The sequence below is a fragment of the Gobius niger genome, assembly GCF_951799975.1.
Source record: "Gobius niger genome assembly, chromosome: 15".
Classification (NCBI taxonomy): domain Eukaryota; kingdom Metazoa; phylum Chordata; class Actinopteri; order Gobiiformes; family Gobiidae; genus Gobius; species Gobius niger.
In genome coordinates this window covers 23,263,887-23,276,688 of record NC_136866.1, presented here as the reverse complement: position 1 = coordinate 23,276,688, position 12,802 = coordinate 23,263,887, and the positions used below count along the sequence as shown (strand labels likewise).

At 40.0% G+C, this 12,802-nt stretch overlaps 1 protein-coding gene across 1 annotated transcript; it reads left to right on the top strand.

The window, feature by feature from the left end:
- Positions 1-581: 581 nt before the first annotated feature.
- On the top strand, positions 582-12,565 carry trmt6 (tRNA methyltransferase 6 non-catalytic subunit). Its single transcript, XM_079572763.1, has 12 exons — positions 582-846; positions 1,258-1,385; positions 1,481-1,593; positions 1,675-1,766; positions 4,397-4,480; positions 4,563-4,687; positions 5,213-5,383; positions 6,900-7,051; positions 7,186-7,271; positions 8,800-8,902; positions 10,579-10,665; positions 12,094-12,565. Exons 1-12 carry the CDS (start codon positions 740-742, stop codon positions 12,259-12,261), a joined length of 1,416 nt encoding a protein of 471 aa, XP_079428889.1. The 5' UTR covers positions 582-739; the 3' UTR covers positions 12,262-12,565.
- Positions 12,566-12,802: the final 237 nt, after the last annotated feature.

The following is a 12,802-nucleotide window of genomic DNA, read 5'->3' as shown; positions in this document are numbered from 1 at the left end:
CAGTAACTCAGCTGCTAACGGAGTTGTTCCATGGCTTTTTCTCCACTTTTTATATTGTTTTTAGCTAATGTTAGTCAATGGAAATGTATGCTAACAGCTGCAAAGATGGCGGATCTCCATGGTAGCTGGAATTTCCTGAACTCTAGCAGACTTGCTAACTGTCCGCACTCAAAGCTAGCCATTAGCATCTAGCATGAAGCTAGCATTAGATTTGTAAGCATTCTTCATTGTTTATGTATTTATGGGCAGTTGAATATCACAATACCGCTTTTGCCTGCATTAATTATATTTATAGAAAATTATTTAAGCTATAATATCCTTAAACATAGATTCGAATTGCCTTTGCTTGTCGAAATGTGTAGTTCTTCACACTTATTCATAAATGTACTTATGCCACGTGTCACTTTATTATTATTATTATTATTATTATTATTATTATTATTATTATTATTATTATTATTATTATTATTATTATTATTATTATTATTATTATTATCACCATCGATTTGGTCATGTAATCGACTCGTCTCGTCTGTCCTCGATCTATCGGTGATCGTTTATCCATCCTCCTGTAGCTACGGAAGTGATGGCTAACACGTGGAAGTAGCCGCAGCTTGTGTTTTGCTTTCATTTCAGGGTCGAATAGTGCCTTTCTTTACTGTGCCTTCTGTTGTAAACATTCATCCAAGGTTTTGATTTCCCGTCCGTCTTTTGCAAACCGGTAAAAAGCTGCTTTAAAATGGCAGACAACGGGGAAGATGATTCCCAGTACAGAATGAGAGAAGGGGACTACGTAGTGCTGAAACGAGGAGACATCTTCAAAGCTGCTCAAATTCAAGCAAAAAAGTAAGTCTAAACGCTACAACACACGTTTTAGAAATGGCTGATTGAATACGTACAATATGTGACGTTGTTGTGTGAAATGTCTAAGTCTTATGATGTTAGCTGGGTGATTTCATTTATTTACATCAGTTTGACAGCACATTTTACATTGATGAAGCAAAATACAGTGTTATGAACTTTACCATAGAGATGTGTAAATTTGTATATATCAGAAGAAATGGCTTTACGCATGGCCATTATTATTGTATCTATTTATCAAATGACTGGATCACAGTTTACCACTTATGCCCATAATATGTGTTTTGTGTGACATGAAATTGCTTGAATGAGAATTTGCATAAAGTGAAGTTTGCTCTATTTGAGTGCACTCTCTTTGCAAGTCATACTAATATGAAAATGTATTTGGACGAACAGGAAAGTGATCTTTGAGAAGCAGTGGTTTTTCTTGGACAAGGCTGTGGGACATTTGTACAATAGCACTTTTGAGATCCATGGTGGGCAACTCCAGCCAAAGAAAAGCGCTGTTGCAGAAGGCTCCACTGGTGTGTAGCCCTAATATTAAATTCTCTCCATTTATTGATTTAATATTCAGGTTTTATTTTCTTTATAAATATTGTCAATAATATGTTCTTTGCAGATTCAAAGGAGGCAGCAGGCGTTGACAACAGGAACATTGTTGACGATGGAAAGTCTCAAAAACTGACCAGGGATGACATTGAGATGCTCAAGGAGAAAGGTCTAAAGGGCCAGGTAGATGTCGATGTGTATATTTAATTGACATTAATTAACATGTAATCAATTTGAATACTAGTAACAGACTATACTTTTTAGGAGATCATCCAGCAGCTTATAGACAACAGCTCCACATTCAAAGATAAGACGGAATACGCTCAGGACAAGTACATCAAGAAGAAAAAGAAGAAGTGAGTTCATATGAAATCATCATCTGTCAAGTGTCCCGTCTTTCCCCCCTCTTTCCCATAAAAAAAAACAGTCCTCTGCCCGTCCGAACTGAGCTCTATCACTAGCCTCGTGAGAAAAACTTGCAGAAGGCTGAGTGGCAGTTGTCGTGAGGTTGTACAGCTGTCAAGTCTCCAGTTTTGGCCGGGAAACTGCCGTATTTCACCCGTCTTGGACCTTGATTGGTCTGGTGAGACGGCTGGCAAATAGGCTCGCAAAGAGCACTAGAAAATATCCCGCATTTTTTAAGCCAAAACTTGACTTGATGTATGAAATGCTGATTTTCAGTGATGGAAGTTTCAAGTATACATACTGTTAGGCCACTTAAAGGGACTCTACGGAGTTTCAGAATTTTAAAATTATGTATTTTCCTCCCCCTACATGTTCCAGCAATGCCCTAATGTGTAGAATTAGCCCTGACCTGTTCACCACAACTGCCTCTAAAATCCTGCCCTGTCACTCAAAAAGTTGTTACTTTGGGTCCGAAGTGCCGTCATACACGAGCTTAATATAGAACCTGCTGTTACACGTAAGACCTGAGGTGGCAGTAGTGAGTATAAAATGGCCAACTTGCATCTAGTCCCTTTAACAATGGCTTGAGTACAACTGAGTAAATAACAAATTATAAGAGCTAAACCAGGGGTGTCAAACTCATTTGGGTCGGGGGCCACATATAATGTAAAGCGGAAAATACTATTCAGAAAATGATTCCAATAAATGTATAATAATAATAATAATGAACTGTGTTTAGAATAGCACTGATTTGGTCAAAGCCCCAACTTGACTTTAGCCTAGTCAATAACAACGGCTTAGACTTGTATTGCACTTTACAAGCCTGTGTCACAAGTTTCTCAGAGTGCTACATAATAGTCATTATTCATTGACTTCACAGTTGTGGTAAGGTGCTATTGGCGCCACAGCTGTCCTGGGGCAGCCCATTTACCATGTAAATGACAATTGAGGGCAATTGTCATTGCCCTCAGCTGGACACATGTGAAAATATTTCTTTTTTAAAGTTTAAGCTGCCCCCTAGTGGCTGCAATGAGCAATCTGGTTATTCTTTCAAAATGCATAACTCTGCACAGGAATGGGATAGAGACTCAGCCCTGGTTAAGACTTTGCTCAGACGGTACTTTATTCGCATTTTTTAGGTTGGTTCTGGGTTTAAAAGGGCAGAGAACATCTATACTTTATTTTGTTGGATTTCGTACCGGACTTAACCCTCGTGTCGCCTTCGCGGGTCTTTTTGACCCACTGTCATGTTCCGGGCATTTGGATGCAAGGTGACACAAGGGGGCGCCCTTCCAACCTTCTCAGTGTAAACGTGAGTTGACTTTCTTCAGAGTTAGACTTTAGGTCAGACACCATGAGTAACATGACGCTAAATACAGTGAGCTCTTTGTTTGCAGTGAAAAGGCTGAGGCCTCATTGCTCTTCAGTCACAGACTGAGAAGTGAAGAAGGAAGTCATGGAGCTTCTGCTTTAGACAGAACTTCAGACTTCTGCTGCATGTAGGGGTCATATTACATCATATCAAATATTGTAATCTGTAAAGCACTTTGTGATACCTTGCGGTATGAAAAGCGCTTTATAAATAAAGTTTGATTGATTGTTTGATCATATCCTGAAACTCAAATCTGTAGTAAAAACATAATATATGGAAAATAATTACAATTACAAAAATGCTGTATCTAATAAAAAAGATTTAGTTTTTTTTAAAATTTACTCTCAGTCTAAAAACGAAAACCCAAACAAACCCTAACCATTTGTATCTGCTGTAAAGTCATGTGTGTCCCAGTTCCTCTGAGTCGTGGTGCAGCTGGACTGATGTGGACAGATGTTACAGAAGAAGCTCATGAGGTTCATTTCTTCAACAGTTTCTATAGTAACTATTTTCTCCAAAGTAAAAGTAGATCTACCACAGTCCTGTCCACATCTGTCATGGTCCACCGTGACCCACCACGACTCAGAGGAACTGGGACAAACATGACTTTACAGCAGATACAAATGGTTTGGGTTTGTTTGTTTTTTTTTTTTTAGAATGAGAGTAAATAAAACTTTTTTTGATTAGATACATGATTTTCAAATATTTTTCTTTTTGCAATTGTAATAATTATTTCCAAATTTTATGTTTTTACTACAGATTTGAGTTTCAGGATATGATCAAGCAATCTTTATTTATAAAACACTTTGTATACCGAAAGGTATCACAAAGTTCTTTACAGATTACAACACTTGATATGATGTAATGTGACCCCTACATGCAGCAGAAGTCTGAAGTTCTGTCTAAAGCAGAAGATCCATGACGTCCTTCTTCACTTCTCAGTCTGTGACTGAAGAGCAATGAGGCCTCTGACTTTATACTGCAAACAAAGAGCACATTGTATTTAGCGTCATGTTACTGTCACTCATGGTGTCTGACCTAAAGTCTAACTCTGAAGAAAGTCAACTCACGTTTACACTGAGAAGGTTGGAAGGGCGCCCCCTTGTGTCACCTTGCATCCAAATGCCCGGAACATGACAGCGGGTCAAAAAGACCCGCGAAGGCGACACGAGGGTTAAGTCAACCATCATAATATTTGCTTTTCTACAGGTATGAAAACAGTGTCACTCTTTTAAAACCCTCCTGCCGCATCTTGGCTTTGATGTACCATGGCAGAGAACCAGGGAAAATTTGGTAAGCATCCTTGAGAATACAATCACTCTCCAGTTTAGCCTCTGGTATCGATGATAGCGAAGCATCTTTGTTTTCCTTCCAGCCACCTGCGGTACGACACACTGGCGCAGATGTTGACACTGGGAAACATTCACGCCGGCAGCAAAGTTCTGGTGTTTGAAACCTGTGCTGGTTTAGTCCTGGGAGCTGTTATGGAGCGAATGGGAGGTATGTTTGTTTAATGGGACACACGTCAAATACATTCTTTGAATTTTTCTTATCAAAAACAGACCTCATTTTGGGTCAGTCACACATGTTTTAGTTTTCCTCTTCTGTGCAGAAATGTGCGGTTATTGTGTGGTCCACATAAGCAACTGATCATTTCAAGGCTTAAATTACCTTCACCTGGAAGTGTCTATCTTTTATCTTAATGTTGACAATACAATTATACTTAAGATTCCTTACTAATCTGTATTGTAAACATATAACCACCATTGGCTTGTAATGTTTGATCTACAGCTTTAGTTCAGATTTTGTTCCAAAGCTGACATTTTTTACTCTAAGCTAAATCACTATCATCACTATTGTCATGTCCACTCCACTTCTCTTTTGCTCTTGCTCTGATTAAAGTAAAAAAAAAAACATGAAATGCCAATGCAAATGTGCTCAAATCTATTAAAAGACAGTGCAGTGCAAGTCCCTCAAAGTCTTTCTTTGTGACCTTTGGATGACTGTCGTAATAATCTCTTCCAGGCCACGGCTCAGTGGTTCAGATGTACCCAGGAGGAGGTCCGGTGCGTGCGGGTGTCGACAGTTTTGGCTTCCCTGCACATTTCCACAACACGCTGCATGAGTTTCCCATCAGCCGGGTCAACGCTCTGCTGGCAGGGACGCTGGATGCTGCAGGCAAAGGCCCCAGTGCTGGTAGGAAGTTGCTTAATCGTTTGGGCCACACGAATTTGAACGATGTAAGATGCATAAAAGTTCACACAAGTGTTCAAGATGAGATAATATAACACTTTATTGATCTCACAATGGAGAAGTTCACTTGTTACATTAGCTCTCAAAAAACACTCGGGGTGCAAAAATTGACAGGAACTTTTGCAATCAAGTAATAGTTCAATATAGGGTTGTCTAAAAATATCGCTCTCCAGTTATTACAATGCCATATTCTTATCCTGCTGATGCACCATGTGAGGTTGTGTTTCTGCTTTATGTTGCTGAAGATTTGTTTCATTTACACGTTTGGAATGAAGCAAATCTAGTCAGGTTTCAGTCTGATAATGTTCAAATCCAAGCTGAACTATTTGCCTATTAATTTTGCATTTGATAACTTAAAGTATAATCTACATCATTCTTTTTTTGCTTATTTTTAGAAAGGAATAGTGTTCATAGTTTGTTGATTTTCTTGTCTGCTATGTGAAAGTGATAGTTTTGTGTGAACTAGATGTTCATTTCTTCCACTTCAGGCACAAAGAGAGCAGCATGACAAGTCCAATCACACCAGTAGCGTAACTTAGTAATTTGTTTTGAAAGTGCATTAAAGGGGCCAGAGGCAAGTTGGCCATTTTATACTTACTACTGCCACCTCAGGTCATACGTGTAACTGCACCTTCTACATTAAGCTCGTGCATGACGGCACTTTGGACCCGAATTAACACCTTTTTGAGTGACAGTGCAGGATTTTAGAGGCAGTTGTGGTGAACAGGTCTGAGCTCATTCTACACATTAAGACATTGCTGGAACATGTAGGGGGAGGAAAATACACAATTTAAACTCCTTATAGTCCCTTTAAAGATTGACTAAAATGATATGGAATATGGAAATAGTTAAAGTTTACAGAATTGCAGCACTAGTCCATGAATTGATCAAATGTCAATCTTAAAGAACTAAGTAGCTTGTCTACCGGAATAAATCCTTTCCGTAGTCCCTCTGGGTGTAATACAAGTGTTAATGGGATGATTTCATCTCCCACTGGGGTCTCTGGCCAGAAAACCACAATTGCAACCTCTTGCCACCGGGTCGGAGTCACCAATACACACTAATGGAATCACGAAGAAGAAGCTAGCATGCTAACGGGCAACGCTAACTGCGGGCTAGCGCCACTTAAACAGTATTTAAACTTAAACAGCCAAGTTTTAGTGAAAAAATTATCTCCATTGTGTAATTGAATAATATGAACAATATCCCTCTCTCCCTTTCTCTTTTCTGTCAGCGTAATGTTTACTCTCACGGACAATGAATGAGTAAAAAACTAACATGCTACGACACCTGCAGTAGCCCTTGTGTCCTCTAGGGGCATGAGTTGCTTAGTAGTGCTTTAAAGTTTTGTTTTTAGTTTTGTCTTTGCGTTAACATCTATTGTTTGGCTTAGTCTAAACAATTGGAAGTCTGTTTTGTCTAAAGTTGCTGTGCTTGTTTTGTGCACCGCTCTTCACAGATGAGCAGCTGACTAATGCGGAGGAAGAGCAGCCGCAGCCTGCAGCAGAACATCAGGGCAGTCCAGAGGAGCTCAGCATGGACACCAGCACTGCTGACACTGACAGCCAAGCGCCGGAGGAGAGAGAGAAGGAGAAACGCAGAGAAGCTAAAGTCAGTACACACCCGAGGAGTCTGCTGTTCTTTGCATAACACAATGTGCCCTTTTCCTGTTAATATATTCTTAATATATAAAAATTGTGCACAAAACTAACCTTTATTTCGTATATCTACATTTTTAATTTCAGGAGCAGGAGAAGAAGCAGCGGTTAGATGAGAAGCGTAAGAAGCTGGCTGCTGTTGCCGCTGTGTTGGAGGGGAGAAATGCTGACGGGTGAGCGAGCATTTGTTCATTAAGATCGATAGTTCTGGAGGTGATCAGAGGAGCTGTAGGCGTACAATGGCAGCTACATCTGTCAGTCGACCCTGTGGTGGCTTTTACTGCGGGAGTTTACCATAGAGTGTAACTGAGTAGTAACAATGTGGTGTAAAGAGATAACAGTTAGTTTTGTTACCCTTAGATTGAGCGTAATTCCCAAATAAACAATAGCTGTATCTGTATTAGTAATGTTTAGAGTTGAACAAGTAACTAGATTTGAACGGTTGTAATTGGCAAATCATGAACAGAATGGCAGTGTCCTTTGCAAACTGAAAAAATCTTCATGTGATCTTAATTTGAAAAACCTCACACCGAAAGCAGACATTTGTGCATAAGCGTGTCCATCAAATGATTACTCAATCAATAAAATTTTATATGTATCGCACCTTACAACAGCCAGAAGGTGCACAAGGCACTTTCCAGTAAAAGCATCAATAGACCGTAAATAAAGACACAAATGTACATAAAAACAGCAGTTGAGTCTGTGGCTACGTGTTGAAAGCTTGTCTGAATAGATAGACATTAAGGCTTTCTGTCCAGTGTGAACTGTGTCAAATCATCACTCAAAAAGTTGTTACTTCGGGTCTGAAGTGCCGTCATGCACGAGCTTAATATAGGTGCAGTTACACATATAACCTGAGGTGGCAGTAGTGAGTATAAAATGGTCAACTTGCATGTAGTCTCTTTAAACAAACCAATAGAGGTAAATTTCCCACATTATAAACATAAATATGAATAGTCGAGCATGTTTTTATGCTCTAATTTTGAGTGGGATGAAGTAGTATTTATTTGCTCCAACTCTCATTTTCCATGCAATTTTCAAATTCTAATTCCTGCTTATTTTCCTGAATCAGTCCATCAATTATTTACTTACTTTACTCCAGGCAGAATAGACGAAAACCCATTCTTTTAGATGAGATAATCCACATGAGCTTCTTCCTGAGATATACTCTTTCAAATTTGAAGTTGTTTATACATTGGCTGAAACAAAAACCTTTTCTTCTGTTCTGCTAATAATGTAATAATCATTTCTATATCTTTAGCTGATTCCACAGTAATCGCATGGTATTATTCTTTCCCTGAGCTCCACCACCATGTGAAGTGCCCTTACAAGGAGAATAAGTTGATGGCTTTGCACTTTTCCGTCAAATGAAATGAAATACTTGATGGACGAGGGCGAAAGCCTGTAATGTATATTGACTTCCCTCGCCTGATCGCACACCCTTCATAAAGAGCGCCAGTGGAACGGCGTTTCCCCCCAGCCCCGTAAATCACACTCTTTTATGAACCCTCATTCAGCTACATAAAACAAGGGATTAATCTTAACAATGGGCTTTAAATCTGCGAGGCTTTCTGCATCACTCTTCGCCTCTGTCCGATTGTGCCCGCCAGCCCGTTCTAAAAATAAAACGCGCTGTTCTTGGCATGTGTTGTATTTTTGACAGATTTGCTTGATCATCACGTTGTTTGTGTCCACGTGCAGGTTGGTCATAGCCAGTCGATTCCACCCGTGCCCCGTGCTAATGGGCCTGCTCCCCCTCCTCGCGCCCTCCAGGCCCTTCGTGGTGTACTCCCAATACAAAGAGGTGAGACCCTTTCAACGGCACTATTACCTACGTGTGAAATGAGGGTGATTAGTTACTGTCGAACCATCTCTCATTAGCTGCTTTTGTTTCTTATGGCATAAACCTCTGGGAAATCTGCTCAGTGTGCCGTCCTTGTCACTGTATGTTTTTAAACTTGTTAGAGCCCTTCCTTTATTCCCTTACACGGCTACAATTGCAATTTGAATGAGAATGAATCACAAAATATCCCATCTTCTTCGGACGTCTTGCAAAAAGAACATTATATTGTATTTAAAGTGACATATCCAGCAAAATCAACAATTTCAGCCAATTATCAGGTTATAAAGTTCATTCTTCAAAAATAATCGATTTGTAGTTGGGTCATTTATGCCATGACCGTGGAGAGTGGAGGTTCATTTCTCAGTGAATTTCAATCTATTGAGGGTGAATGAACAGCCCCCATGCCCCTCTGGGGGCAAACATTTTGCGAGCCCTAAATCTAAAATGGCCATGACATGGAGTAAGTGCATGCTGCAACTTCTTGGATTGAAAAATTAATTTTTGATGTCAGATTTATGATTTGAAATACTTTTGACCTTTAAATCCAAAATGGCAGCCGACAGCCATATTGGAAAATGATAAATTACCACAGCTATTCAAGCAATCACAAAATGCAGGCTTTTAGTAACACCTTTGGTTTGAAGGACCTTTTACAATAAATTCTAGTTTACCCGTGTGGTGTTACTTCTTTGACATAGATGACCCAACTATTGGTTCATTCATGCTGGTTGGAATAATTGTTAATATGAGTAGCATTAAAAACGACAGCAAATGTTTACAGCAGGAAAGAGACTGTATTTGCACACTCAAAAGGAGTAGGTTGAAGAACTGATGTAGAACTGATGTAGACCTAACCCTGACTTGTCAATGAAACTTGAAGTTGCAGTTTGTGTCATACATTTTCACTTCAGAACACAAAAACCTTTCACTGACATGATCACAAAGCACTTTTCAAGGGACAATTATTTTCTTTCACGCCATATACAATGTCCATCAAGTAAGTTCCAGACGATTTCTCATCGTATATATCCAACTTTCCAGATATATTTTGTATCTTATGTTCAGAGTTTAACTGCAGTTAGAGAAGAATAGTGCTTCAGTTTGTGTTTCCTGGATTTCGTTGCATTTTTCAATTCCATAAACCATCACTGCCCTCAATCGGCGATTACCACAGCACCATTGATTTGTTAGCATGCTGTTGGCTAAACATGGAGGCTCGTTTATTGTTTTTTACCATTTCCCTTGCTGCCTGCAGACCGCACAGCTTCTTTACTGAGCACCTGAAATACCCCAAAAAGAAGAAAAAATCCCCAAAGGCCGATTTTTAAGCCACAATTCCGCATTATATAATAACGCGTCCACAATTTAATGTTTCAGTCACGTTAATGCTCTCGGTTGTGTTTACATTGTACTCTGAAAAAGCCTGAAAATCACAATTATAACTTCTCCCAAGGCCGTCCAGCCCTATTGCTTCTGTTTATCGCCTCGGACAAAACGTTGACTCAGCAGATCTCTTTAATACACTACTATTGAACGCTTGCTTCCAGTGCACTTTTGTTTAGCCGCACTGCCCTCGCACATGTGTAATGGCGGTAAAGTTTAATCTGATCTTAATGCGTTTCCTTTCGCACCTGCAGCCTCTCGTGGAGTGTTACTCAAAGCTCAAGGAACAAGGAGGCACGGTCAACCTGCAGCTCACAAACACCTGGCTTAGGCACTATCAGGTAACTATTCTGTCATCGAGCGCTGGAGATTTATTTTATGATGTGGGTTTTTTTTTGCAAATGTAGCAGAATTTCTTGTTCCAGCACAAAGTGTACCCTTGCTTCTAACTTCTTTTTGGGATAATTTATCTCTCAAACTCGTATGTTTTTAAAAAATCCCCACCAATTCCTTTTCCAGTCTGAAAGTGTATGTCATTGTAGACTTTGTTTTCCATTACAGATGGAAGTATATCTTTGCTATGATCTGGTAAAATGACATTACAAACCTTGTAGATGTTCATTAAAATGCGCTGTCAATAAGAACATACAGTAAATGGGTATATACACTATGGATGTCAAGATTAACCGATTTTATAATTACCACGGCTCTAAAAGCTCACGGTAGGTTAATCATAAGAATTTTAGACACTGCAGTAAAGCCGACACGTCTCATGAGTGTAGCTCGTGTTATTTTTGTGCACTCACTGGTAAAGGCTGAAGAAAGCAGCAGGTTCAATAATTCAATGTACACATGTTATCCATTTTCATAACTGCATAATTCTACCAAGGGAAGAGTCCCACAATAAGCGCCACTGCAAGCGTTGTAGCATGTTGTGCTTTTTTTTCTCATTAATTGTCCGTGAGAGTAAATACTAACACTGACTGATACTGACAGAAAAGACAAAGTGAGAGAGGGGTATTGTACATCCAATTACACAACGGAGATCTTTTTTTTTTCCGCTCAAACTTGGGTGTAAATACTTTTTAAGTGGCGCTAGCCCGCCGTTAGCTTTGCTCGTTAGCCTGTTAGCTTCTCCTTCGTGTTTCCATTACTGTGTATTGGTGGCTCTGACGTGGGGGCAGGAAAGTTGCAGTTGTTTTTTTCTGGCCAGAGACACCAGGGGGAGATGAAAGACCTCCCAATCATCCCATTAACACTTGTATTACCCCCAGAGGGACTACGAAAAGGATTTATTGGTTCTTCTTTAAATATGGCTAATAGTATTTTTCCTCACATTAATTGGGACTCAAACATTTAGAATCGTGACATCCGTAATATACACATTAAGCTACTTTGTTCTGATTACATTGGCTACAAAATAACTTGCTAGTCATCACTTGGATAAATCTCTGCAATTTCACAAGATTTTTTGAGTTCTTCTTGACCACAGCGCAAGAACTTCTCCAGTTCATCCCAAATATTCTCTCTGGGATTAAGGTCTGGACTCATAGATCCAATCTCATAATTTGAGCCCGATGAGTCCTGGCATTGTCATCTTGGAAAATGGCCATGTTTCAGAGCCAAGTTCAGCCAAACCAGATTAGGTGTTCCATATACTGGAATCGTATAGATACAAATTACTCTTTGGTGATTACTCATTAGCAACATTACTGCTCTTTCCTCATTCATTTGTTCTGATTGGCTTTCTTGTTCCACCACGCCTCTAGGTGCTGCCGAACCGGACACATCCCATGCTCCTGATGAGTGGGGGCGGCGGGTACCTCCTCTCAGGGACCACAGTTGCTCAAGGCCTGTCCAAACCGTCCAAACCGGCCGCCTCGCAGAGCACGGAGGAGCCCGCGCCGAAGAGAGCGAAGACCGTTGACACTGACTGATCGAGTGGGCAATTGCTGTAAGGGCTCAGCAGCACCGGCCTGATACCGGGACGTCCCATTGACTGAACTGACGTGATGCATTTGAACGAGGAGCACGGGCTGACTGAGTCGCATTCATTAAAACTACTCCGCGAGTACGGTGGTTCTCAAACTGGAGGAACTTTACTCAGTGCAGGTCAAGGCCATTATGTTTAATTTATTTTTATGATTTAATAGTCATCCATGGGAAGTTACTCTCATTTTACAACTGGTTTAGTCCTGTGTTAGTGACATAGTCCTGCTACAGACCTCATTTTGTCTCCATTTGGACTTATGTAGATCTGGTATGGTCTATACCAGACGATAGGAGCTGGTTAAACCTTTAAGTGCCAGATTTTTTTTTTTTAAATACATTTTTTATAAAGTAAAAACAGTACTACAACCTGTTGAATCTCCTGTTTTCAGTAAAATCACTGGTCATATTTGGCAACTTTGGCCTCTGAAGGGTTAAGAATGGCTTGTTTTTGCTTGGGGCTTCCATAGTGGTTTCCCCAGTACTAAA